This window comes from Onychomys torridus, chromosome 12 (genome assembly GCF_903995425.1).
Source record: "Onychomys torridus chromosome 12, mOncTor1.1, whole genome shotgun sequence".
Lineage (NCBI taxonomy): Eukaryota > Metazoa > Chordata > Mammalia > Rodentia > Cricetidae > Onychomys > Onychomys torridus.
The window spans coordinates 14,485,108-14,512,895 of record NC_050454.1 but is presented as its reverse complement, the minus strand read 5'-3'; the positions used below and the strand labels follow the sequence as shown (position 1 = coordinate 14,512,895).

The 27,788-nt window shown below is 48.1% G+C and overlaps 1 protein-coding gene across 24 annotated transcripts in view; it reads left to right on the top strand.

The window, feature by feature from the left end:
- Kalrn (kalirin RhoGEF kinase) overlaps positions 1–27,788 on the top strand; it is a 599,822-nt gene that overhangs the window by 523,124 nt on the left and 48,910 nt on the right. For 16 of the 24 annotated variants that reach the window (XM_036203323.1, XM_036203328.1, XM_036203326.1 and 13 more), the window contains 10 exons: positions 5,068–5,351; positions 6,902–7,006; positions 10,455–10,550; positions 18,611–18,741; positions 23,419–23,485; positions 24,002–24,105; positions 24,254–24,323; positions 24,672–24,758; positions 25,838–25,930; positions 27,355–27,405. In XM_036203323.1, coding sequence (XP_036059216.1) covers positions 5,068–5,351; positions 6,902–7,006; positions 10,455–10,550; positions 18,611–18,741; positions 23,419–23,485; positions 24,002–24,105; positions 24,254–24,323; positions 24,672–24,758; positions 25,838–25,930; positions 27,355–27,405 — 1,088 coding nt within the window. The remainder of the gene's footprint in view (positions 1–5,067; positions 5,352–6,901; positions 7,007–10,454; positions 10,551–18,610; positions 18,742–23,418; positions 23,486–24,001; positions 24,106–24,253; positions 24,324–24,671; positions 24,759–25,837; positions 25,931–27,354; positions 27,406–27,788) is intronic. The other 8 variants (XM_036203321.1, XM_036203336.1, XM_036203348.1 and 5 more) reach the window with 3 other exon arrangements.

Genomic DNA, 27,788 nt, shown 5'->3' with positions numbered 1-27,788 from the left:
ATTGATCCAAGGCCCTGAGTGGCCGAGGGGTGCCTGGGTTCTGGTCCCTGCTTTGTTTCTAAGTGTGCGACAGTGGCTTTGTCGCTTGACCCGTGTTTTGAAGATAGTTTTCAACACTGAAAGTTTATCATTTATACAATGTATGTGTAAGTTTACATTTAAAATGCTGAATAGACTAGCAACTAGATACATACCATACTCTTATAGGCTAAAGGAGTATGTGGGATGAACGTATAGAGAGAAATAAGATTGAAGGTATGTACTGCAAACGCGAAGTCTGGGTTTGCGTTTTGCTTCTGCCCCTGACTGCAGTCCTTGGTTTGCCAAAGTACTCTCATTTTCTATTTCCTAATGTCGGAATCAGAATTCATGTTACCTGCCTCAACTCTGATGACTGGGTGAGAAACAGCAATCCTGTTGAGGTTGATGCAAATCAGCCGCAGGAACTGTTCTATCAGGAACTCATTTCGATAATCACAGCCATTTTATAGAGATGGCAAGGGCATATAACCATGAAGAGACGGTTAACTTGTCGGCTGTTTTTTGTCCAGTGAGTCCACATTCTTTTATAACCAGGCATTTAAAGTGACTTAGGCCAACCAAGGTGGCACACACCTTTAATGCCAGCACTCAGCAGAGGCAGGCAGATCTCCATGAGTTTGAGGCCAGCTCGGTCTACATAGTCAGTTCCAAGCCAGGCAAGGCTGTGTAGTGAGACCCTGTCTCCTCTACCCCATCTCCCTCCCCTCCAAAAAGTGATTTGAAAATGACTCTGTCTTTATGATAGAGCACTGGCTAGAGGATGAATCAAAAATCACTTCCAACTTGGATTTCCCATTGCTTAGACCACGGTTAAATGACTCCTGTTGTTTACCTACAACAAACTTGAAACAACATTGAGAATATTCTGAATTTTTCATTTTCTGTACCCTTGCCATTACTTTATATAAAAAGCAGAAACCAATGGCAGCAGGGGAAGAGGAATGGCCATTTCTAATACACAGTTGTGAATGTCAAAGCCGGGCCTTGATTTGCCCTGGAACCTTGTCTGCTTTGGTAACTTAAGAGAAGTTAGTGTGGCCGAGCCTCTCACTTTGCTGACAGGGCATATGCTATAAATCTAGGTTTTGAAACCCTGGAATCCGTTGCATCCCGGGGGCCTAGTGAGTAAGGAGAGCCTGCCACTTATCTGCAGAGAGGTCCTGTTTCTTTCTATCAGTGCTACTGCAGATGCTTATCACCCATACCAAACACTTGAGAAATAATGTCAACACAGACCACAGCCAGTGAGGAATTTTCTGAGATAAGATTACATCTTTGTCCTTAAAGAGGTACCAGTGAATCCCCAGATGTCCCCCCACCCCCCACCCTCACCCCTACACACACACACACACACACACACACACACACACACACCACACCACCCCCGACTCCCCGAGCAGAGCAGCCCGGTAGGTTCTCCTTTGTACCATGGAATTTTAGGAGCTCTGTGTTTGTGCTTCTAAACACACATATTCTGCTCCTGCTTTCCAAAATATGCACAAATCCCTAACAGTCCCCAAGAAAGGCCCCAGCAGGGCAAAGGCTCAGCGAGCCCCAGCATGGAGCTCAGGGTCTCGGACCCTGAGAGATGCTGGGAGCAGCTCTGTATTGGCAAATGCATTTGCTAACTTCATTTCCAGATTTTCTTTTCTGCTCTGTTAGCTTCATCCAAGCTTGAAGGTTTCCAAGGCCAGATGAGATCTCTTGTCCAAGTCGAGGGCAGAGTCACCCAGGAAAATGTGATTCAGTCTCAGAGTAGGTGTGAAAAGTCACTAGAACACTGTTTAAATATTCAGCCATTTTCTTGGTTTAAATACCAGCATACAAGCTGGAGCTGAGGTGGAGGTCAGCTGTCTCAGGACCCTGGCAACGATGAGCATTCATGACACAATCACCTTTAATTTGTCTCCCAGACACTAAGAGTATCATATTCCCTTGCCTGAGCACATGGACCATCTGGATTCCAGTCCCTTCTTCCCAAGATAATTGTATAGAGTTGCCCAATTAATTTGAAAAACAAAACTACTTTTTTTTTCTGTCTCGTCATTTCCCACCAGAATCTTATAATGAAGTTCATATTAAATTTAATATCTAATGTCTCCACAAACGTTTCCTTCCACCCAGTTTCTCCTCCACTGGTCTTATTCCCTACCAAGGCCTTGGACTGGTAAACTTATTTCCAGTTCCCTGACTGTGCATTTGTCCTCATTATCCTACCTTTTGGGAACACCCCCCCACAAATGTCTCTTCCCTTAAACCTTTCCAGTCCCTCCTACACAGATATGACCCTCCCCTGAACTTTGCTCACTTATCAGGCAAGTCTGGCCATACCAGCCTGCTGGCGATTAATCACACACTGCTTTGTGAAAACATCTTTATCTTCTACACTCTGTCTTGACATTCTGTCTTCCTTTCCTCTCTCCCCGCTTCTCTCTGCTGTTGTGTGTGGGAGCCTGTGTAGCTAGACAAGAGGTCAATGAAAATGCAGCCTGTGTCTCATATTTTTAGAACTCACTGTATACTACATTCTCCGTGACATTGTTACTGGTTAGTAATTCTTGCTTGGCACTTGACTGAGTGCCAATATGCTGGTGTTACTGTGCAACATCTAGAGGTCTAGGGAGCCTAGTTTCTTCCACACCAATAGAACAAAAAAAAAAACAAACAAAAAAAAAAAACAGCGTCACTGGCTGGGTGATGGTGGTACACACCTTTAATCCCAGTACCGGGGAGGCAGAGGCAGGTGGATCATCCATCCTGGTTTAGAGAGTGAGTTCCAGGACAGCCAGGGCTACATAGAGAAACCCTGTCTTAGAAAAAACAAACAAAAGAAACCAGCTTCACTGAGCAGGAGGAACTGTAATGAATCCTGAAGCACACTCATCTTGTCCTTGGGTGAGTCATGATATTTTATAGGCTAAACTCTGTACATCTAATGCTGGTCCCCTTAAAGATTAGCAGGTATTCAGTCTTCAGGAACTGGAGGAGTTAACTAGGGATTGTCTTACATGCGTCTCCTGTGCTGTGATTTTCCTAGCTGTCCCACCTCCATAGCGTGGCTTCCCTGGGTTTGCTTTGCTTGTGGTTGTTGGAAACTGATGTACTGGGCATGGAAAGGCATGAAGGGCCAGTAGCAAAGTTTATTGCTCAAGTCTGGCTGAATGGCATACAGATCTTACCCTGTCCCTGGGAGCTGTATGTCCTTGGGCAAATTGATTGATGCCTCTAAATGGGCAGTTTCCTCTTCCCTGAAATGAAGATAATAAGACTCCCCCCACACCCCCATGAGCCCATGATGTTGTCCAAGAATGAAATAAGGTGGTCTGTGTAAAATGCTCAGGCTATTGCCAGTTCTTTAAAACATTGAGATAGTCAACAAATGGCATAGCAGCTTACAGACATTATGCTGATTTCTCCTATTTAAAAACAACAAAACAAAACAAACTCTCTTGATCTCCAATCATTGTCCCTTTAAAACAAAACAAAAATTCTCTGTGCACTCTGCCGCCTTCCTCTCTCCCATTCTCTGCCACCCGGTGTAATCAGGCTGGCCCCCTCCATCACACTGCAGCTGCTTTTCGGCCAAGCCGCCAGTGACGTCTGTGTAACTAAGCTGAAGGCTCAGTTCTTTGGTCAGTACCCTTGACCTGTCAAGGAGCGTTGGACACAGCTGACTTCTTCCTCCATCGGAATGCCTATCCACATGCAGCCGCCTGGCCAACCACTACTCACGATTCCCCGGTCTCTCTGACATTCCCCTTGTCTTCTCATCCTCCTGCTTCTTGCTGAGGGTCCAGGCTTCTCCCTTCCCCATGTCCGTGCCTCTTGGTGTTTTCACTCGTGGCTTCCAGCACCATCTCTTCACTGACAACCCCAGCACTGTCTGCCCCGAGCTGCAGACGTGAAGTCCGGCACCTAGTCAGCTTGTCTGCTAGGACCTGTCATCTAAAAGCATCTCAGAGATGGCCTCAGCTGGCCTCCTTTCTGTCTCCCCTCCAAACCAGTCTTCCTATGCTCTGTCCCACCTCGGAGACTTCATCCTAGTAGTTGTTCTGGGTAAAAATGAAGTTATCCTGACTCTTCCTGTTCGCACGTCATGCACAGTCTGTCAGAAAGCTCTGCCCATCCTGCTTTCAAAACATATACAGAATCTGATCCCTTCTGATGGCCACAGGGACCATCTCCTAAGCCACCAGCGTCCCTCAGCCAAAAGGAATATGGTGGCCTCCTAGACAGTCTGTTTCCGCTGTCCTCAATTAGAAATAAGAATGACATTTTAGTCTGTATGATAGATGGTCTATCCATCCTCTAAGAATTTTCCCTGCAGGTAAAAACCAAAGGCCTAATAATGACATTGTATTGTGTTATTAGTAATAATTATGGTATTAATAATAATAAAATAAGACAAGTCCTGGTGGTCCATCCTGTTAGCTTCACTGACCTCCATGGTAACACCGTTCCTCTTCTTACCACACTGATGCCATCCCTGGCAAACCCCACACACCACCTTCGACCATCTATGTGTGCTCATTTTTACTTGCTTGAGTTGCCCTGGGTCAAATGGCCACATGGCTCATCTCTTACCACCATTAGGACTACATTCAGACACCAAGTCCTGAGATTGCCTCAACTGCCATCAATTTTCGCCCTCTGTTCCCCACTGCGTTTCCCACTCTTCGGATTATTTTTTAAATATAGCTCTTCTCATTATCTATGACGCTCCACATGTTATTTATTTTGTTGCTGTCGTGGTCTGTTGTATTTCCCGCCAGAATCTAACCTCCATGGAAGCAGGAGCCTTTGTCTCCTGTGTGTCCCTCTTTCCGTAAAACCTGGAATGGCTTCTCACGTGTGAACACTGAGTCAGTGTCACATGTTACTGCTGTCTCTTGCCTGGACCACAGCTGGCCGTGACCTTCTGCCTTATGACCTACCTTCCTGAGGATGAAGCTGCTTTAGCTAGCCGTTCAACCGCCTGTTTTAAGAGCTTCTGACATGATGTTTCCGTCTGTCCTTTCTCCTCAGATTCATACTCTCATTCCTCGAGTGAAAACGGAGGCAAGTCCGAGTCTGTGGCCAACCTTCAATCTCAACACTCCCTGAACTCTATCCACAGTTCCCCTGGTCCCAAGCGCTCCACCAACACCCTTAAAAAGTGGCTAACCAGCCCCGTGCGTCGGCTCAACAGCGGAAAAGCAGATGGAAACATCAAAAAGCAGAAAAAAGTTCGCGACGGGCGGAAGAGCTTCGACCTGGGATCTCCTAAGCCTGGGGATGAGACGACCCCTCAGGGAGACAGCGCTGACGAGGTACCTCGCAGGGCCGGCTCTCTTCTGACCTCTGACATGCTTCCCTCATGGTCGTGTAATCCAACAGCTTGACCGACCGTCTCTAGCGCTATGTCGTCTTGAACTTCCCATTCTCGAGACCTGACTACTTTGATTTGTGCCCTATTCCCAGACTGAGAAACACTGAGACTATCAGGGAGACAGAAAGGAAGATTTGCCATGTTCAGAGATAGGTCCTGAGCAGAGAGGAGGCAGTTGATCCCCTGCCTCTACTGAGGGTGGCATCGAGACTGGCCAGAGAGAGAGTTAAGAATGCAAGGCTTGAGACTGTTCACTCAGAACACCAGAGGCTGAGCTGTGGTCAAGTGTTTTGACTACCTCCTTGAAAGGGTGCTGCAGGTCTCATGCATGGTGATGCACTCCTTTAGTTCCAGCACTTGGGAGGCAGAGGCAGCTGATCTCTGAACTCGAGGCCAGCTTGCTCTATGTGTTGAGTTCTAGGAAAGCTAGGCCTGCACAGTAGGACCTTATCTCAAACAAGCAAATAAATAAATAAATAAAATGGATGGGTGGATAAATAAATAATCAAATGAATGAATGAATGAACAAATAAATAAATAAGGTATCGTAGAGGGATAGCTGTGAAGAGTACAGGAAGGTCACAGTGGACAAGGTTTCAGCTCAGTGAGGAACTTTGATCGACAGCTGCTGCTGATGAAATGGGCCATCATGAGATCTTCACCTTAGTCACAGAGAACTGGGTTTTAGCCAAAAAGTGAGGCTGGATAATCTCTTGAGTCCTCGCAGAGCTGAGAGTCTATAATAAAAATATAGGCGATGCGTTCTGGCTTAGGGAATAAAATGCCCATTTTGTCTGCATAACTAACCTCTCCCAATGACTGGTGGAGGTAAGAGGGTCTTCCTGGTGCATAACCGACTCCATCTTGTAATTTTGTTCACTCTGCCATTTCTCAAGTTGGAAGTGGCACAAAACCCTGGTGAGATTTGGATGGTAGTTTCACAGCCTTTCGGAAAAAATTGAAGTTAGTCCTGGCATGGTGACACATAACGTTCCTGTAATCCCAGTACCCGAGAGGCTGACCCAAGCATCATGAGTTCAAGACTAGCCTGGACTCTTGAGGGGGAACAAAGTGGGGGGCAGAAAAGGAGGGAAGAAAATTTGATTTAAAAAAGTGATTCCTTTAACTTTCTCCCTTCCTATTCCTTCTTAAGGGGAAAAAATGTTTTAATGTCCAGTCCCGAACTTCTGGCTTCTTTTTTTTTTTTTTTTTTTGAGCTGAGGATCGAACCCAGGGCCTTGCGATTGCTAGGCAAACACTCTACCACTGAGCTAAATCCCCAACCCTTGGTTTTCCAAGATATGGTTTCTCTGTAGCTTTGGTGCCTGTCCTGGATCTCGCTTTGTAGACCAGGCTGACCTCAAACTCACAGAGATCCACCTGCCTCTGCCTCCCGAGTGCTGGGATTACAGGCGTGCGCCACCACCGCCCGGCGAACTTCTGGCTTCTTTTGTTGGTTTAGCGGTACCTAATGGTGTCCTTTTGTTCTAGAAGAGCAGGAAGGGCTGGGGCGAAGAGGAGGCAGATGAAGAGTCACACACACCCCTTCCTCCGCCCATGAAGATCTTTGACAACGACCCCACCCAGGACGAGATGGTAGGACCTCTGCTGAGATTTCTCTTCCTGAGTGTGTGAGGCAGGGAGGAGTGCTGCCCTCCCTGTTAGTGCTTCCCCTTGGAGAACCTACAGTGACGTAGATGCTGTTGGTTAGTAGGTGTCCTCTCCCACAGTTCCGGGGGCGTGGCCTTGTTCTGGGCAGTGGAGGGATATTCGAGTCTGGTTAAAGTAGGAATCTGCCTGGAGACGCACGCCGCCATAGGTAAAGAAAGGGTCAGGGTACTATATTTGCAGGCAGCAGATCCTAAAAGGAATTGTTTGTCTCGAAAAGGAATCCATGAGGGCTCCTGGTGTCAATCACTGTGTGATGGCTGACGGATAACCTGTGTTTTGGCTGTCTCCTGCATTCAGCTCTGAACCTCTAATTGCAGTCGCTTCTGCTCAAGCCAATGCCATTAAAACTCTGGCCATCTCAGCCTGCAGAGTGGAGCTGCTAGCAGTAGAAGGGTCTCCTCAAGCACGGAAAAGTAAAGCATGCCTCATTGCCCTGGCCCTTTGTTTTGTAAAATGCCCCCAATCCCTGGTGTTGGAAAGGTCCCTGTCCAATGACATGCCCCGGTGGTTAGGTCATTCTGCTTGTTTGGAGCAGAGGCTCCATTCCAGTGACCGTGACTCCCAGGCACTGACCTGGAACATATGGGGCTGCTTTTTGTTCTTTTGATTCAGAGTCTCACTGTATAGCCTTTTCTGGCCAGAAACTCACGATGTAGACCAGGCTGGCCCCTGAGATCCACAGAGATCCACTTGCCTCTGTCTCCGTAATGCTGGGTGGGAGTGAAGGCATGGACCAGTGTGCCCAGCTGGAGCTTCTATTGTGTTGTCTGGCCTTGCTTCCCTCACAGCCGAATCTGCGCTCCACTGGGTTTTTCTTGCCTTCTGGAAAAAGTGGCTTGTACTTAGGACTCTGGTCATTGACATGGAAGTTCCAGCATTGGGTTGCACTTCCCGTTTTCTTCCAGAGTGTCGTTTTGTGGTGGTCGTGGCGGCTGGCCCGACTCTCTCTGCCTGGCTCTCACTGTGTTCTGCCCTGTGTCCTGTACTGGAAAAGCCTCCTTGGAGTCAGCAGGCCAAGCGTGTATAGTATCAGACTTCTGTTTCTGGGCATTCCGGCATTTTTTATTTTGAGTCTGTCTGCTTTGCATTTGGTTGTTAACCCACAGTAAATATTCAGTCTGGCTCTGTAGGCTAGAGGGACAGCCAGGGAATGCGATGTGGCTACCTGCCATGATATATACCCTAAGAAGCATACACTTGTGTCTACAGAGATGTCTGGACCCTAGATTCTAGAGCCGGTTGACTCTGGGATGTTAGGAAAGAAAACAACAGAAGCATGACATTGTGCCCAAAGTGATTGCCACAGGCAAAGACACCTGCCCTTCACCTTCATGGGAACTCGCCTGCTGGCTTCCCCCACCCACCCTTGTAAAACAGCCTATGAACAATACTAGTGTGTGTGTGGGAGGGAGGGGGATGGAGTTCCCAGGGTCCGTTGCCTGCATAAAACAGAAAGGTCGTGACCCCTCTCCTTGTTCCCTCAGTTTGTTGGGAGTGAAGGGGTGTTAGGTAGCTCTTGGATAATTTTTAACTGAGGATACAGATTTACCCCAGCATCTATGTGGCCCTTTTCTTCATCCTACATTGTGCGTTGCAGCAGTCCTGATTTAGAAACACCAGTTCTCTCTCCAGACTGGCTTGTTTGATTTCAGTCCACTTGGTTTTTGTTGGAATATTTGGGATTGGGATAAGTCTCAGTACTCCTAGCAAGTAGAGTTGGATTTATTGAAATAATTTTGGTTTTTGGAGACAAACTCACTGTGTGGTTTTGGCTGGCCTGGAACTCCTTTTGTAGACCAGGCTGGCCTTGAACTTGCTTCAGCCCTTCTCCCTCTGTCTACTGAGTGTTAAGATCCCAGGTATGCCCCAGCAGCCCTGGCAGGAACTTCTTGAGGTCCAGCCATTAAATGTCTGACTCCTCTGTCCCCCCTGCCATCTGTCCTTAGTTCCTGTGCATGGGTGTTTCCCACTTACGCTATGTGTATGACATGTGCTTTGTATCTGTTCCCCCGAGCTGTAGAATCTCATTAGTTTCACCTGTGTAACTGTAATTTCCGTAGCCGGAGAATATTTTATTACTTTATGCTCCATAATTGTCATGACCAGCCCTTTTTGTGACAGCCTAAGGTATTTCCGGTCTTTGTGCCTCTGAGTAATACCCCTGAAGATCACTGTGTAGATCCAGTGTCTATCCTTCTGGCATCCGAACCCGGAATGAGTTCCCAGAGGTGGGGTTACTAAATCAAAGATGGTAACTTGGTTTTCCAAACCAACAAAGTTTTTCTGCGCTCTCCCAAAAGATAAAAGAAGAGTGGTGTTATATCTTTCTTAATTGGTGTTTATTTGATATCCCCCATTCTTAGAAGCAAAGACTTAAAGTCCTTTTTGTAACTCTTCCCTAACCTGAAGGAGGAAAGTGAAGCCCGGTCATGCCCAGGACATAGCTCTTCCTATACTCACGATCATTCTCCTCATGTCCCAGCCTGGGACCACCACTGCCCCATCCACTGGACCACTGGAGAGTTAGCCATCTCTCCCCCAGCTTCCCCTCAGGAGGGCGGAAGTTGGAAAAACCAAGCAGATGAATAAACAAAGACATCTGTCCTTCATTGTGTGGGAGAAATACCCAGCCATTGCACAAACAGCCACTACACAGAGCTCTGCCACTGGTCCAGGGGAAGGACAAAGAGAGACCTGTAGTTGAACCTCCCTTTGCTGTGAGCAGGGCAGTCTCTGGGAGTCCCAGCACATGACACACAACTCCTTTTACTTACTTTGGGGAGCCTTACCAGTGCCGAGTGTGTGTGTGTGTGTGTGTGTGTGTGGATGCGCGCGCGCGCGTAAAGAAAAAGGAAAAGGAGGGAGAAGATATGGGGAGAGGTGTCCAGCTTGCTCGACACACAGTGATGATCCCCAGCTAAGGCTGTAGCAAAGCAAGGACTACTTTATCTCCTTCACACACATTTGAGGCTGGAGTAGCCCATACCTTCCAGGCCATGGAGCAGCAGTGGGCTACCACAAAAGGCTGAAGTCCTGGTCTCCCTCAAGGCAGTTCCCAGTGCCCTGCTATCAGTCTGCATAGCCCTTGACTGTGGGTTTGGGGGGGGGGGGTGTTCAACTACCCCTCCCCTCAGCCCTTAAGGAGAACCAGGCCCATCTGTGCTCTGTCACTCACCAGAATTCCTAACAAGGGGTATGTAGGCCTACATATACCCAGCTGCCCACCCCTGTCTCCCTCTGTCGACTCTGTCCTCTGAACACAGAACTGTACTTTCCTAGCCTGCTCCAGCTTTGGACTGTCTGGTTTGCTTCCTAACTGCTGTTCCTCACTTCTGGCTAATCTGCTTTTCCTTTGCTGTCCACTGTCTTGCAGTCCTCCTCTTTGCTAGCAGCCCGGCAGGCTCCCACTGAAGTACCTACTGCTGCCGACCTTGTCAGTGCAATAGAAAAGTTGGTCAAAAGCAAGCTGGTAAGTGGGCATCCTGGAGGCCGTTGTGGGTCACGTCTCACCTCCGTGTGGCTCCCAGGGCCTCAACCAGGGCCTCCAACCAGTCAGCTGAATCCTCATTTCACTTATTCCTAGTAGAATCATTTCATGGAATGGTGGTTTCTTAAAAAAAAAAAAAAATGCCCCGGGGGTCCTGTCAGCTTTATGTGGGGTCCACATAGGGAACCCGCAAGGCCTTTAGGGTTGAGGTGGATGAAAGGTGGAGAGTTTCCAAAGCAAATAAATACGCCTCACTGAAACTGACCAGCTGGTCCCTAGACACGTGGCACTCAGTCATTGACCGATGTGTCTCAGGCTAGCCCTGAAGCCAGTATCATGTGCTGCTGAGACAGACTATAGACGTTCTAATTTACCAAGTCTTAGAAGTTAGACCACTGATTATAAAAGAGTGGAGGCATGTGTGAGTAACCTTGCCACAAGAAATTAGGAGAGTCAAAATGTATCTCTGTCACTCGGGGAAAACAAACACGAGCCACTAACAACTGGTCTAGCCTGTGGCTATCTTACGGGCCAATCATAGTACCAGAAGGAAGGGCAATTAGCCTGAGCTGACTCAGGATTTCAGTGGTGTGCTAACGCTCATCCCAGGCAGGTCATTCAGATGGGGCAGGCCCTCTGGCCCCGTGTTTTTATGAGTGTAAGCAACAAGACAGCAGTTCAAAGCATCTTGCTGTCTTTCTCTATGGTCCAACTGTTTGGCTTTTCCTACCATTTCCATCTGGCTAAACCATTCTCCCACCGGACTTCTGCTGGGAAGGTTTGTTCATCACCACCATTAACCCTCCTCCACGTGGCCTGGGGCTTGGAGGACCGCGGAGCATCCTCTCCCAGGCCAGCCGCCTCACCTCAGGGTTGCGACTAGAGAACAAATGGTATTTGTAGATGGTGGCTTTGGTGAGGCAGTCCACTTTCCTGCCGTCTCTCCCTGTGGTTTTTGCGGACACTACATCGCCTTTACAAAGTCATACGCTTCTTTTTCCTCTTTGGAGTCTTTGTTCCTATCACCCCCGGTTTCTCTGGAATGTTCTCCCTCTTATTTTTGCTTATCTAATGCATAGTGGTAGTCCTTCAGGGTCCCACCCAATCTCATCTCTCACAAAGGCTTCGCTTACCAGCCCTGGCCAGATTTCCTCTGAAGGTCTCACTGTAGTTCCCACAGCTTCATGCTGTCAGAGACAGTTCTTACTGTTAAAATGGCTGAATGTTTGCATTTGTGACTTTTCTCCCCTGCTCATGAGTTATTTGAGTTAGTATATTTTTTCTTCCATTAATATATAGTAATCTTTACACCTAATAAGTTCTTCATGAATACTTGTTCCAAAAATTCATCTCTGCTTCTATTTGGGGTGACCTTTACCCTGCTACCTGCTATTGCTAACCGTCACACCGTTGGTCCCTGGTCTATGTCATCAGTTGATGGGTCCCGTGTTAGAGGCATAAGCAAAATTATTGAGAGGCCCCACAGTGGCAAATGTCCCAGAGAAAAGGGAGTATGGGGTAAGGTCAGAGTTCATAGGCCCAGTCACTGACTCTCAATAAACAGCCACGGAGTAGACGCCCTTTCTCTGGTGAGTTTACCATAAGAAGAGCATTAGCTTCCCCCACCAATAATTGCTTCTTGAAGATCTACATGGAGCCCACAATCGCAGAGATGTCTCTAGCGTAACATAAGAAACCAAACCCATATGAAGAAAAGAGTGAGGAGGCCGTGGTTTGGTTTCTCACCAAAATTTGATTCTTTCTCTTTTTCTTTCCCATCGCGCTGTGGCACAGCCATGGAGCAACCCACCGTGGTGTAGCCACAGAGCAACAGTAAACGGAGGCCATTTCAGCCATGTTTGGGAACACTTAAGTTGCATTTTTACCTCCAAGATATATTCCTATTTGTTCCCCATTAGCTTTTCACTTCAAAGAAAGAGTCTCAGAGCCCATAAAAAGTTCTGGGGTTTGTTTGATGGAGCCCAGCAGCATAGGGGCTGCCAGAGTAGCCAGTGGTCTCACAGACGTGTTCGATGAAAATTCAGAGTGTGTGGCAACAGTAATGTCACAAATTTGTCCCGCCAAAGTCCAGTGTGCAGGTCAAAAGCCAGTGGTGCCATTGAACTCCAGGCCATTCGGCCACACCTTGATGAGCTATGTGTGAGTAATCTATTCATTTCTAAATGCAGTCATCTAGCATGTTCTTAAAAGAATGGGAAGGGCCCTGGAGGAAGTAGCCAGTACCCTGCAGTCCATGTTATTTAAATGAAAGCTGAAGAAACTAAGCTTAAGTTTGGGGAGAAACACGTGGGGAGGGCTGTCTTATACCGGAAGTGCTGCTGTGGGAATCTAAGGTTGGTCTGACACTTGCTCCATAAGACAGAACCTGGTCCTGGAGGGAGTTATCTTAGTGTAGTATGAGGAAGAACCAACAGAGCTCTTTCCAATGAAGAGTCTGATTCCATTTCACAGGAGTTTATTTTGGTCCAGAGCCTATCTGCTTTTTGCTATTAATTGTTCAAACAATGGCATCACATTCTACACTTAGAATTCATGTGGCTCCCTAGCTCTACCGAAGGGCTTTGAGATCGCCCATGCCCTAGATTCCAGGATCGCCCCAGTGCAGTCCCTTGGTCCTGGTTGCACCTTGGTTCCATGTCAGCTGCCCAGAAGCTGCTACTGGAGAATGTAAGTAGGATTCACAGGCTTGCCTCCAGTGTAAATCCCTGGAGAGTCTCCACTGGTAGTCCTGGGCATGATGGACCCTTCAGAATTCTTCCTTGCTTGCTTTGTCTATAGCCTGGGTATTTGTTTACCATGAGAGCATGCCCACACCTCCCTGGGCAGAGCCAACTTACTTTTCCTGGGTTCTCTTGAACTCTGAGCCAGAAACAAACACTTTTTCTGCTTTCCCCAATGTTAGTCTTTGCGGGGGGGGGGGGGGGGGGGGGGTGTTGCGTTCGAGACAGGGTTTCTCTGTGTAGCCCTGGCTGTCTGGAACTCACTCTGAAGACCAGGCTGGCCTCGAACTCAGAGATCTGCCTGCCTCTGCCTCCAGAATGCTGGGATTCTGCATGCACCATCACTCACTCACCCATGTGAGTCTTGATATGACTTTTTCTTCTTTAGCCGCTATGGTTCCTGTAACTGATAGCAAGGTTGTGAGGAACTGGAAAGTGAAAGTTTCGTTCCTGTGCTTCTACTGATAACAGAGCCCCAGAGAAGTGACTTGTCTACTCGGGAAAGTGACTTGGTCTCTTGGGCTCCTCCTGATGATGATGAATCTGTTGGCCTGAATCTAATCTCAAGAGAGTAAAGATGATTGCATAGGCCATACTTCACACACTGATAAGCAGGCATCCACAAATGTTAGCTGTTAGGGCAATAAGAAAAGAACTGTGTTGTCTCTGCCTTCCAAGACCTAGTGTGGGTGTGTAGAAACTTAGTGCTTGTCAGCCAGTAGATTGGTGATGGGTGACTATTACAGGGAAACAGTTTAGTAGATGATTCCATTTGTTTTCATTCTACAAGTCTAAGGAGCCATAGTTTCCTGGCCGTGTGAGAATCTAGTGTCTATTACTGTGGCCTACAGCCCTCAGGGTTCTGCCATCTGCCGGGGACTGAACCTCCAGGAAGAAAGGCCCCTCTTAGTGCTTGTCATAGGTGGCACACCCAAGCAGTTCACTCCACTCTCATGGCCTGGTGGACGTGTCGTGTTAATCCCTCACCTCCAGGGCTGGCCAGTGGCAGCTTTACTTTAATCTCCCTGGTGGCCTGAGAAATGTACACATTGGCTTCAGCATGACTCTACCCACTGGCTGTCCTGCTCTGAGAGCAGTCGCCTCCTCAGGGTAGCCTCGTGGCAGAACATGGCTCAGGCCAGGTTATGTCTGTGTCTGGGCTTTGCTATCCCTTTACATCAATCAATGGTTTCGGTCAGGAGCCCTGTAGAGTTAGGACAAGCTAGAGGAGATGAAGCAATGGCCCTGTCCTATCCATTCTGGTGGTATACGTTTTCAGAGACTGGGTCGTCTAGCACCCTTCTGGTAAGGCTTCCTAAGGTTCAGAATAGGAAAGGTTAGAATTCCAACAAAAATGTAAAACCGCAAATCACCAACCTGCAGTTTCATTTGCCTAGCACCCACTCCCACTCACTACACACACACACTCACCAACACACACACACACACACACACACACACACACACACACACACACACACACACACCCATCTTCTGCCAGTCCCTCCCCTCACACATCCAATTCTACCTGCAACAGGTTTTCAGCTCTCCCCGCGTGGTTTCACTTCATGACCTTTCTCATAGAGTAGTCCCTGCCAGGAATGTTCTCCTGTTGCTATATCCAGTGACTTTTTTTTTTTTTTTAAATACCTCAGAATAGCCAGCCCTTCATATCCCTGGATTCCTTTTCTGTGGATTCACCCAAGCTCAGGGTCAGAAATCTTTGGGGAAAAATTGCATCTGTACTGAACACGTATTGACGTGTTTTTTTTTTTTTTTTCTTGTCATTGTCCCCTAAGCAAGACAGTGTAACAATCATTACATGCCATTTACATTATATTTTAGGCAACATATAATGCAGAAATTAGTTAACTATATATAGGGGGATGAATATAGGTTATGGAAACACAAAGCCATTTTATAAGGGACCTGAGCATCCCTGGATTGGGGGATGCTGGGGGAATCTGGAGCAGTCCCCCAGAAAACCAAGCTTCACTGAGCTTCACCTTTTCCACGAAGTCCTTCTCTGCTCTTTGCCTCCCACTGTGGACACCTGCCCCTTTTGTAATCCTACATGGTCCTTCTGTCAGAACACCCAATGTGGGTTCGATTATGGAGGTCTGAGACTCATCCTCATTTCTACAGCATTTTCAAGTATTCAACATATGAACAGTAGATGCTTGATTTTTTTTTTATACAAATAAGGCATTGATTACAATGCTGTGTAATGGATGATGTGCAGAGAGAATGAAAGGGTGCTTATAGGAGCAGAGGGAAGACATGTGACCCAAGACCCAATGACTAGGGAGTGTGTGCGTTTCACCAGGACAGGGGCCTTCCTCCCTTGTAAGCCATCTATTTGAATCCTCTTTGCATTTTTTCTAGCCCCTGACCTTGGACCGGCCATAGGGACCTGTAGTGCTCCTTCCTTGCCACATTTCTTTTATCTGCTGGATGCTGTGGTCCGGAACCATGGGCGGGGAACTGTGGAGCCAGACTGACAACCACTGGCTCTTTCCTCCTGGGGACAGCGCTAATGACGGGTCATCCTGGTTGCCCTGGGCTGGATCCCTGTCTCTAACTCTAGCACAGGCAGCTGAGTTCTCATAGGGGGGTCCCTCTGGAATTACTATAAGCAAGAGAGCCAGCTCCCCCATTCCGGGCAGGATGCCCAGCATGAGAAGTAGGCCAGATCCTTTATTTCCCTTGCATGGTGCCTTCTCTACTGACTCTACTGATGACTGTCCCCAAGTCCTCCCCAGGAGATAACTGGGCTCCTTTGCTCATACGAAGTCAGGAGAGAAAGGCGGATGTTCCCGTGTGACCCTTTGAGCTCCTCAGAGGCCCTTCACTCTGTAGACAGATTGGGCCGTGCCAAGCTGGTTGTGCCATGTATCCCGGAAGCAGCTAGGCCTGCTTGCTGGGCCTGGCATACGCCTTCCCACCAGCCAACAGACCACAGAACAAAGGCCACAACAGGACAGTGGGAGGGATAGAAGTAAAAGATACTAATCAGATCTATCACCAACCAGGTCCATCTGCGCTGGAGCCTGTCTCTGGTAATGGCACCGGGGACATGCACTGGAAAGCTGCCTGTCCACTGGCTTGTCAAGCCTCTGCACCAGACATTCTAATTTCCTTAATAACAGGTTACAAATCCTGTATCTATAAATGTAACTAAACCCTTCTCAACCTTTCTTTATTTTTAGCCTATACTGCTGCTCTGGATATAACAGCGTCCACAGTTGATTACTTGTTCTGTAAACACCTTTATGTCAAGTGGAAAACAGTTTTCTCTCTCAAGTTAGAAGACACCAGCTGTACTTTGAATTCTAGTGTTGGCAACAGATTCGTGTTTGGCCCTTGGCACAGTCTTTATCAATTTGGGGAGTCGGGGGAGAAGGCTGATGTCACTGTTCAACATTAAGTTTTGAAGACTCACGTCTTAATATCGTCCATCTTTTCTCCTATCGGATATCACGTTTGCTTTGTTTCCTTTCTCTGGAATGTTCTTTCCTGCCTCTGTTTGGCTTCTGTTGAAATACAGCAGCTAAGAGACATTAGTGACGGATGCTCCCAAGTGCAGACTGTCGAAGACCAGGCCACAGCCTTTTAAGTCTACCACATCGTGGTTGGCACCTTTTGACCTTTGTGACTCGTGTCTTAGGACTGGTGTTTCCAAAGACTGTTAAATGAAGCTTTTAGAAACCATAGGGGCTGGTATAGGCAGGCATCTTGGGTAGTTAACATTTGTCTTCCGTGATTGTGTTACAGATCTTGACCTTGATCTCTAGGATTACTGTTTCTCTGCATTGCTTCTACCAATCCCCAGAACCAAATACTCAATGTCATTGATTGGTCTTTTCACCCAGGCTACTTGCATTGTATACAGCCCGGCTCTCAGGCTCCAGGAACACCGTAAAGAAGAGTTGGAAAGAACGGAAGGGTTGGGAGATGGGGTGGGATGTTGTAGTACATTGTCTTCTAGATATGGTATGGCTCTTGCACCCATGAATTCAGAGCAATTATGGTTATCTGATAAGATCTGTACAAGATTGGACCCAGCAACATTTTGTCATGGAACAGGGAAGGGCTCATGAGCCCCCATCCCCGACAACTATTAACAGTTACTGGGGGGAGATGCCACTTTCTTCAGTGGCTGATAAATTGCTTATACTCAAGTACATAACCTCCCACCCATGCTTATGAGACAGCCCTATTTATTTGTGAGTCACACTCAGAGATGGGAAGACAAGTTTCAACTAGAGAAAGGGGTGGGGATGAGACCAGGTAATAGGCGGTAAAAAGAACTAAAATTCATTGTGTATGTGTATGAGAGTCTGTCAAAATTAATTTGAAAAAAATCTTCAAAGGCTTACATAATGGTATCCTAAACATACATTAAGCAAATAAACTTAACACATTAAAGTGTTATTTGGCCCCAAAGAGTATGTCACTGTTGCCAGTTACAAGTTGAGTATGTTACATCTTGAATATGTTCCTGTTACCAGTGCCAGCCACAGAGGGAGACTTAACCTGTGGAGCACTTTTGAGGACTTCTGGAGTCTGTACAGGTGTCATCTCTGTCCCTTAGAAAGGGAGAATCTGATCTGAAAACCCAGGACACACAGGACAGTTTCATGTCCCCTGCAAGAGTACACCACACCCATCAGACCTGGCTAGACCTCAGGTCCCTTTTCCCGCTGCTTCTAGAACACTATATTAATCCATTTACTTATTTTTCTTAATTAAGTAGCACCTTAGTGAACAGAAATGAGGATTAATGAAAGAACGCTCTTGGTAAATAACCTTGACAAAGATGTTTTTCGAAAAGGCTGCATCTGTTGGCTCTTTCTCAACTGCGCCCCATTGCCTTCTTCCAAAGTATTGCAGTTACTATAACAAAGTATGATTTCCACCATAGGTCTATCACTTCCCTCTGCTTATCAGTTTGCATGAAGTGGCCTTACATGGTTTTCCTTTCCAGTGCCTTATTTGGTACAGAATCCCTGTGGTTAGTTCTGCTGCGGGAACCCTCACCCAGAGATAAGTCGCCATGACAATTTCATTATGTCTGGGCAGTTGGTGGCATACAGATGCCTGGTGTGCTCTGATTGCAGACAGCAGCCCCCTGCTGCAGGAAGATGGAGGTCTCTGATTTCCCCAGGCTTCACTGGGGTTCAGAGAGAACACCCTTGGCTTCTGGTTTTCATATTGCTTGTGGCTAGACTGGGGAGACATGGCGCTTGCAACTAACTGTCCAGTGCTCACCCTGTGGCTGTTGATCCTTCTCCTTTTTAGACTCTGGAAGGAGGCTCTTACCGGGGGAGCTTGAAGGACCCCACAGGCTGCCTGAATGAGGGGATGACCCCTCCCACACCTCCTAGAAACCTGGAAGAAGAACAGAAAGCCAAGGCTCTAAGAGGCAGAATGTAAGTGGCTTGCCACCCCACCCTGGTGCATGTGTATGCTGCGCAGTGGCCAGGGGGGCCCGTGCTGTCTGTCCACTACTCTCATCCTAAGTAGAGATGGCCCAGATCTGTACAGTACGTCACTGGTCATCAATAAGCCACTTTGGCACTGCCTTAAAGAAGCTTGAGCAGGGGTATGTTCTGTGAGATATCTGTTATTGACAAAGAGTGGTTGTCACCAAGATCTAATACATCGTAAAACATAAAGGAAGGGAGGGAGGGAAGGAGAGAGGGAAAGAAAGAAAGAAAGAAAGAAAGAAAGAAAGAAAGAAAGAAAGAAAGAAAGAAAGAAAAAGAAAGAAAGAAAAACAGTAGAATTCAGAGAACCAGGGAATGGTTACTGTGGGCCTACAGCACCAGAGAGTCCTTGTGGTAAAAGTCTGGTAGAGATCGTCTGAGGAGATGCCCCCCCAAATGTCGGTAAGAGAAGCATAGGAGAGGCTCAGCTGCCTGGTGGGGCCCATTTCTGCTTCTTCTTCCAAGGCTTCATATCTGTTTGTAGGTTTCACTGAACAAGAACCTCCTCTCACTTTGAATGGCTAGTGGTGAGATGCAGTTCGCATCTTAAAAAAAAAAAAAAAAAAAAAAAAAAATCCCACGTGCTGAGTCAGGTTTGAGTTCTCTGCCTTGATGCGGAGTCAGTCTCCTGGTGTTTGAGATATTGAAGACCACACTGGACACCAGAACTCCTCCAGAACTTAAGTGTGCTCCTTTGGAGTTGAGTCGTCTGGAAGCAAGCTGCCAGTAACTCAGTGGGTGAGGTGGTGAGTGGCGCTCCGAACGGGCGAAGCAGATGTGAAGGTTCCCCCTTTACTGTCTTCTTCACGTTTGTCGCTCCGTTAGCCAGGCCGCAGATGGGAAAATGAGCAGAAATAACTGAAGCCAAGTCCTCTTGCTGCTGGCACATCTGCAGAGTAAACATTTAGGGCTTTGTTTCCTTGGAAGCAGAAGGTCTCACATCATAGCAAGAGCCGGGTATCAAAGCAGGGCTGCCACTGCGCAGTGAAGAGCAGAAAGTGTCACAGAAACTAATACCCATGGTGTTTACCCCAGAACCTTTTGAGGGCCGCAAGGATCCCAAGAACTGAGTGAATGAACTGCCATCTCCAAAGTGATGGTTCCTGGGCCGTGCTGAACGTGCTGTCCCCCAGCTTCTCCTGTGCGGGGGGGGGGGGGTGGGGGGGCGGGGCGGGGCGGAGCATCAGGACTGGTTCCAGTCCTTTGTCAAGATGAAGCACGGCTTATGTCAGGACAGCAGCCTATGAGGTGACTGGTGGTTCTTGGAAAAGCCTGTGTCTTCGATTGTCTCTGCGACACAAATGGGCCTGAGTAGCACTTACGTCATTATCCAAATGAGATGTTGGATTTTTCTTCTAACAAGCCAGAAACGTTCATTGCTTCTTTTAGTCCGTGGTACCCATCGCTTCACTCTTCTGAGTCTCCTCAAACCCTCCCCTTTCCATACCCGGACCTCCCTTGAGAACCGACCTGTTGAATGTCTCTTACTGTTTATGTCCTCGTTCTAACCTGCTGGGCTTCATGACCACCATGAAAAAGCAGATATTACGGTGTTCGGTTATAAATACCGGAAGAGGCTAGAGGCAGAGGTGTAGAGGTTGGAGGCTCAATCAGGGGACGGCAGGAGGACACCGAAGAGTTTAGTAAGAGCTCCATGGAGAGAAGATGAAAGCAGGTGTCCTTGGTCCAGGAGGAGGAAGCCCCTCAGAGTGGACTCGCTGCCCTTAAGTTTTAGCCGCTCACCCACTCACCGGATGCTTTGGAGCACATCTTCTGTCCCACCCGCGGGATAAATCAATGACTAAGACATACAACAGCAGAAAGTCTCCACGTGTGGCAGGTTTACATTCTGATGGGAGAAAGCAGACAAAGTAAATTCCGTAGTAGTTTGGAAGCTGGAGAAGTAAGAAAATAGAACAGAGTGAAGAAAATCAAGCATGGGTGAGGCCAACCTGCAGCTGGAAACTCTTCTTCTGGGCTTGCACAGAGAGCGGGAAGAGGTAAGGGGCTCGCCATGGAGGAACAGTGCCTCAGCAGTGGGCACAGCCGGTGCTAAAGCCCAGAATTCCCTGTGGCAGGAAGGCCACCCATCCCCTACCTGCGTGACAGGGGGCCATCACGGGATGCTCAGTCTTCACTGTCAGCTTGACTAGGTGAGAATCCCCTGGGAAACACACTTCTTGATACGCCTGTGAAGACATATCCGGAAGACCGCCCCTGAGCATGTGTGGCACCACCCTGTGGGATGGGGTCCTGAACTGAATAGAAGGGAGCCAGGAGGCAACTGGGCTGAACACCAATGTTCACCTCTATGGCTACAGTGTGACCAGCTGTCTCTATCTCACCCCCCACCATGGTAGAGTGTCCCCCTTAAACTGGAAACCAAATAAGCCCTTCCTTCCTTCATCAGTTGCTTCCGTCAGACATTTGTGATACCAAACAGAAGAGTAAATAATAAAAAGCCCATTTGTAGCTGGAAGAATTTCAGGTAGACCAAAGAATAACATTCATGAACTATAGGGATTGGACACAGAAAAAAAATGCATTATTTTCAACTCATTTGGCAGTTAATCATGCAGTGCCTTGAAAAGCATGTATACCAATCTAGTTTTGTTTTGTTTTCTGAAGGAGTCTTGTTATGTAGCCCAGACTGGCCTCAAACTCTTGATTCTCCTGCCTCTCAAGTACTGGGATGATAGATGTGCTCCCCACGACACCAGCTAGACTTCTTTGATCGTGTCTCATCCCCCCAGGTACTTCACTGGCCCTTCACGGGAACCCAGTGCAAGTTCCCTTTCCTAGAGACTATCAGAACCCAAGACAACAACCTCCATTGGTCAGCAAACAACTGAAGATAAAGATTTCGGTACCTGGCAGCAGAGCATTGGCCCTCCTCTCCGAAGGGCCGGCCCAGCCCCGAATTCCCACTCTCTTTTTCCTGTGGGTTTTCTCTTGCAACTCTAGTCCAGGAAGTAACCTGGGCCATGCTAAAGATACCTCTAAAGGCTTCTGTTTGTCCTTGCCGGGTCCTTCCTGTGGCCTGAAACACATGGTTGTGTGTTGGAGGGAGAGAACCAGCCAGGAGTTCTGAGCACGCTGATAAAGCAAGCATGTGCTCTTTGCTGCCTCCATATGCTCTGAGGCCCAGACCCCCGGGATTCAGTGGCTTCTCTGCTCTGTAGGGAAGCGTGTCAGGTGAATCGCTTCCTGGGTTTAGAACAGTTGCTGGATTGTGACAGTCACCACTACTCTTTGACATCTGAGAATGTCACCCCTTCTGTCAGTTGGGCCAAAAATGGTACTGGGGTGCCTCTAAGCAAAACTCGTTCTGACTCCTATAAACACAGACCTCTGGGGCCTGTGCATAACCATGGTGCCTTCTGTACAGTGTTTGAGTCTCAGAACTGAAGAAAGGAAGTGGCGTTTGAGGTGGAGACTTAGGGGCCTGGCTGGGCTGTTCCCTAGGCAGTAGGCTACTAGGAAAGGATAGTCTTTGAACCCTTGACACTTAGGTTCAAATCCCTCCTCTGCTCTTCACTTTGTAGACTTGGACAAGTCCCCTAACCTTTCCATCTATCTCAGTATTTAAATAATAGGATTTTACAACCCCTGCCTTATTATAAGCATGAAAAAATGGGGTAACTGGCTTGTAATAAATGCTCTGGGGGTTAGAACTAATCCACAGAGAACCCAAGAAAGCAAATGCCCTTGTCGTTATCAGTCCCATGCCCTGGGGTAGGGAATGTTGGATTCAAAGCCGTGAACATGAAATAGCTGCAGCCAACCTCAGTCTTTAGCCTTGACGGAGGCTTTTCCAGGCCCGTTACCATGGATACGTTCCTGAATAACTGCAAAGTATGTATTGTAGAAGCTTGACTCAATATCTCCGCAGCCTTTCAAGGCTGGTTAGCACACAGATGACTCCCTTCTCTTGCTAAGAAAGGAATGGAGCCGAAATGAAGGAATAAAAGTCTCATGTTGATCCCTTGGTCTCAACACTTTCATAACTCAGTTTTGCAAAAAGTGGTTATAGTCCTTTCTACACTGTGTTTCTGTAAGAGGGAGTAGAGTGTAGCTTGGTTCATAGGGTGCTTGCTTTGCATGTACAAAGTCCCAGGTTCAATGCCCAGCACTGCGTAAAGCTGTCTGTGGTGGCATCCATCTCTAATCATTAAACTAGCTGTGGTGGTGTACATCTCTAATCATTAAACTAGCTGTGGTGGTGTACATCTCTAATCCCAGCACTCAGGAGGTGAAGGCAGGAGACTCAGAACTTCACGATCATCTTTGGCTATATAGGGGCTTTGAAGCCAGCCTGGGAAATATGAGACCCTGTCCTGGAGGGGAGGGGAAGCATGAGGAAGGGAGGAGAGGGGAGGGAAGTAAGGGGCACCCTCCCTCACCTGACTGTTGTGCCCCCTGGGGACAGCCCTCTCCAGCTGTGCATTCTCATCTCATCAATGATTCTCCAGGTGTGATAAAGGCATCTTACTAGTGTGCTCTGTGAGGCTCTTTACAGTGGTGTTAAGTTTTCTGAAATCACATTCCTGTGATCTTCACTTGTGGAGATTTCTCGCTTAATAATGACTAGGAACCTCACTCTCTTTATCTCTTGCTCAGGTTTGTCCTGAATGAGCTGGTACAGACAGAGAAGGACTACGTCAAGGACCTGGGGATTGTGGTGGAGGTAAGCAGATGGCAGCGTGGGTGTGCCTATGCTCACCTGACCTGGGCCCAGGGACTTTAACCTGTACATGCTCGACTTTCTGGGAATTTGCAGAAAATAAAAATGGTACAATTCAGACAGAATGTGGAGGCAGATTTTCATTTCCTTCTTGAAATATTTTAATGGCATGGGGGGGGGGCATGCCTTTAATCCCAGCACTTGGGAGGCAGAGGCAGGTGGATCTCTGAGTTCAAGAGCAGCCTGGTCTACAGAGTTTCAGGACAGCCAGGGATGTACAGAGAAACCCTGTCTTGAAAAAGGGAGGAAGAGGGAGGGAGGGAGGGAGGGAGGGAGGGAGGGAAGAAAACAAATATTTTAATGTATTTAGAGGGAGGTGGGGGCCTGGTTGAGTGGGAGAAGTGACCACAATGCTGTCTTCAGATCCACACGTGGAGTGTGGGCTGACATGGATGCTAAGGGACGGGGCTTGGCCCAGAACACTGTAAAGTCGTCTGCTGACGTCACCTCTGTGTGCAGGGCTTCATGAAGAGAATAGAAGAGAAGGGGGTCCCCGAGGATATGCGAGGAAAGGACAAGATCGTGTTTGGAAACATCCACCAGATCTATGACTGGCATAAAGAGTAAGCTCCGCGCTGCCCTGAGAGCGGGGTGTCCGCCCCCTGCATCTGACCTGAGCGGGGCATTGGGCGGGAGCCTCCTCTCATTGATGTCATCCTTGAGAGATGATGTCTCCAAGAAGTGTGACTTCCTTCTCCTCTCTCCTTTTAGTTTTTTCCTGGCTGAACTGGAAAAATGTATCCAAGAGCAAGACAGACTGGCCCAGCTCTTCATTAAGCATGTGAGTGTCGGCCTGGCCGTCTCTGATCTCTCCAGGTGCCGAAACACTTTTTAAAATTCCTCCTCTCTTTGGCTCTTCTTGGGATCTCTCTCTCTCTCTCTCTCTCTCTCTCTCTCTCTCTCTCTCTCTCTCTCTCTCTGTCTCTCTCTCTCTCTCTCTCTCTCTCTCTCTCTCTCTCTCTCTCTCTCTCAGTGCTCTGGTTTTGTGTTTTAGCACATTTAGCTATTTCACAGCCCTGTTCTTTCCTTCATGTGGCCCAGACCTCGTCCTTAACTGCCCTTGACTCTGGGTCGGGGAGGGGGGAGCAGAAAGCCAGGATACCCGATCGTCACATTTTCTCTTTACCAGGAGCGGAAGTTGCACATTTACGTGTGGTACTGCCAGAACAAGCCTCGTTCCGAGTACATTGTAGCTGAATACGATGCCTACTTTGAGGTGAGCTATTTCTTATGGTTGAGACGCTCAGGCCAAGACAGCCACATTGAGACATGCCCCAGATCCTCCATCCACAGGTGCCCCCGCCATTGGCCTCCACAGAGCTGTTAGCTCTTGGCACCATCCCTACATGCACCTTTGCTTGAAGAGGAGCTGAGGCAGCTCTGTCTGCACACTGTTGAGAAGCCTCCGTTTATGGAAACAGTCTGTCACAGACTATCCGTGGAAGTGCTTGTTCTTCTCACGTGACCACTGAGCCAATTATGTCCACAGTCTTCCCCACCTGCCCCTGCGACTGTGGCTAATTGCCTTTCCCCTGGTTAAAGATCTTGCAGTCACTTCATAGTTAGCTTTTTTAAAAATGTATTTATTTTTGTTTTATGTGCAAATTAGTGTTTTGCCTGCATGTATGTTTGTGTGAGGATGCCAAATCCCCTGGAACTGGAGTTGCAGACAGTTGTGAGCTGCCATGTGGGTGCTGGGGATTGAACCCAGGTTCTCTGGAAGAGCAGCCAGTGCTCTTCACTGCTGAGCCATCTCTCCAGTCCCCTCATAGTCAGCTCTTGTTCTCAGTCTGTAGCTAGCATCTAAACTGGTCCCTCACACCGTTGAACTTGACCTGTCCACAGCATCCCAAGCCTTGAGTTCCTTTGCTTCTAAAAGCATTCCTATGTCCAGCACCTCCAAGTGTGTGAACGCCCCAGCCTGGCAGGATCACGTCTGTTGGTGAAGAGGCAACACCGTCCTTTAGAAAAGATCCTGAGTGATTGGAGAGCAGAGTTCAGGGCCATCCCTATAGACCTGTTGTGGTCTGAGCGGAAGCCCTCGCCTGATTCTTCCCTCGAGTGGTAGAGAAAACACAGCATCTGTTTCAGGTTTCCTCCCAGGACTAAGGTCAGGACCATGGTCCGACCGTGCTCACTGTGAGAACTCAGGAGCCAAGCCAGGTCTTGGGGCTGTGTGATGCTGAGCTCCTAACGTGAACAGTGGGGCAGGCAGTTGTAGCTGGAAGATTCTCGAGTTCTGCTGGAGAGCGCGAAGACTCTAGTCACTTGCCCCTTTGCACCTTTGTGTTTCAGGAGGTGAAACAAGAGATCAATCAGAGGCTGACCCTTAGTGACTTCCTCATCAAGCCCATTCAAAGAATAACAAAGTACCAGCTGCTGCTCAAGGTAAAAAGCTGGGGGCCTGGGTCCAGGCTGGAGAAGTGTCTCCTCAGACGGGAGCCGTGGGCATAGATAGCACTTGGGAGTGTCACTGCGGCTGGTGGCTCTCTCAGCCTGCTGTCATGACCCTGTTTCTGCCCTTAAGCTCACTTGCTACTTGTTTTGTTGTTGTTGTTGTTGTTGTTGTTGTTGTTGTTTTTGTTTTTCTCTAATTTATTTTCTTCCCCACACCTCTCTCGCTTTCTCTTCCATCTTTCCTCTGGGGAACTGGGCCAAGGGCCCTACCTCTGTGCTATATCTCCACCCTGAGTCCTTTCTTCTCTTGTTACGGCCGCCGACTCAGTGCCTTTGGAAACTAAAGCGTAAGCCGGGCACGGCGCCACTCATCTCTACTCTAGCATTCAGGGTACAAAGGCAAGAAGGTCATGAGGATGTAGCCATGATTATGTGGAGTGTGACCCTAGCTCAAACAAACAGCAGCAAAGCCCTCAAAAATAACAAGAGTCCCCTCCTTCAATAAATAAAAAGAAGAAGAGGGGGTCAAGATCACGATGGGGAAACCCACAGAGACAGCTGACCAGTGCTAGTTGAAACTCACTGACTCTGGACTGACAGCTCGGGAACCTGCATGGGACTGAACTAGGCCCACTGCATGTGGGTGACAGTTGTGTGACTCGATCTGTTTGTGGGGTCCCTGGCAGCAGGGCCAGGACTTATCCCGGGTGCATGAACTGACTTTTTGGAGCCCATTCCCTGTGGTGGGATACCTTGCTCAGCCTTGATACAATGGGGAGGGGCTAGGCTCTCTTTCAACTTGGTATGCCAGACTTTGTTGACTACCATGGGAGGCCTTACCCACTCTGAGGAGTGGATGGGGGTAGAGTGGGAGGGAGGTGAGGAGGCGGGAGAAGGGGAGGGAGGGGGAACTGGGGTTGGTATGTAAAATGGAAAAAAAATGTTAATAAATAAATATAGTTTTTTAAAAAAGAAAAAACATAACAAGAGTCTGAGGATGGATCAGAAGGGAAGGGTGGCCCTGGAGACCTTCCGTGGTCCCTAGGAGCTGATCCTATGCTAAACAACTTAACTTTTTTTTCTTTATGGAAAGAAGAGGTCAAGTGGAAAAGACTCGACTTTTCCTTTCTCCTGTCTGTCTTGTCACGGTCCCACTTTCCTTCCTCCTCTGTCCCTTCTCCCAGACTCACTTGTCATATTCTAGCGTCTTTCTCGGGGTCTTTATGTCTACCATGACTCAGTCTTTTCAGTTCTCAGCTGCTACAATCCATTGCCACCTCCCCTGGGGAGGAAAGTCTTTGGGGGTGCTGTTGCATTTTTATGATAAGTGGGGTCTTTTGGGGGGTTTTTGTTTTTTTATGGCTCTCTGGCTATGGTACTATCTGATTCACCCCTCCCATGCCCTTCCTTGCCAGGACTTCCTGCGATACAGCGAGAAGGCTGGTCTGGAGTGTTCAGATATCGAGGTAGGTTTCTGCTTGTAATGCTTGCTGTTCTTCGGGACCGTAGCAAGTGTCTTGTCCCCAAAGGGAAAAGATGGTCAGAAGGCCCAGGGTCCAAGCCTCTCCCCTCTTACTCAGCAACATGAGGAATGGCAGGTGCTACTGAGCAGAGTGTTTCTAAGAACTCAAGAATCCTGTCATGGACCCAGCCCAGAGCCTAGCCCACTGATGTCTGGAGCTCTCGCTGGGTACAGTGGGAAAGAGTGACATTTAACACTGGGGAAAATTGGCAAGATTCAATATGCAACTTTGTCTCTGGCTTTAAGTGCCTTTTGGCCCTAACACATAAATTATTCCGTTTCCATCCCCCAACACACACTGCGGATTACCCCCTCTGAGTGATTCCT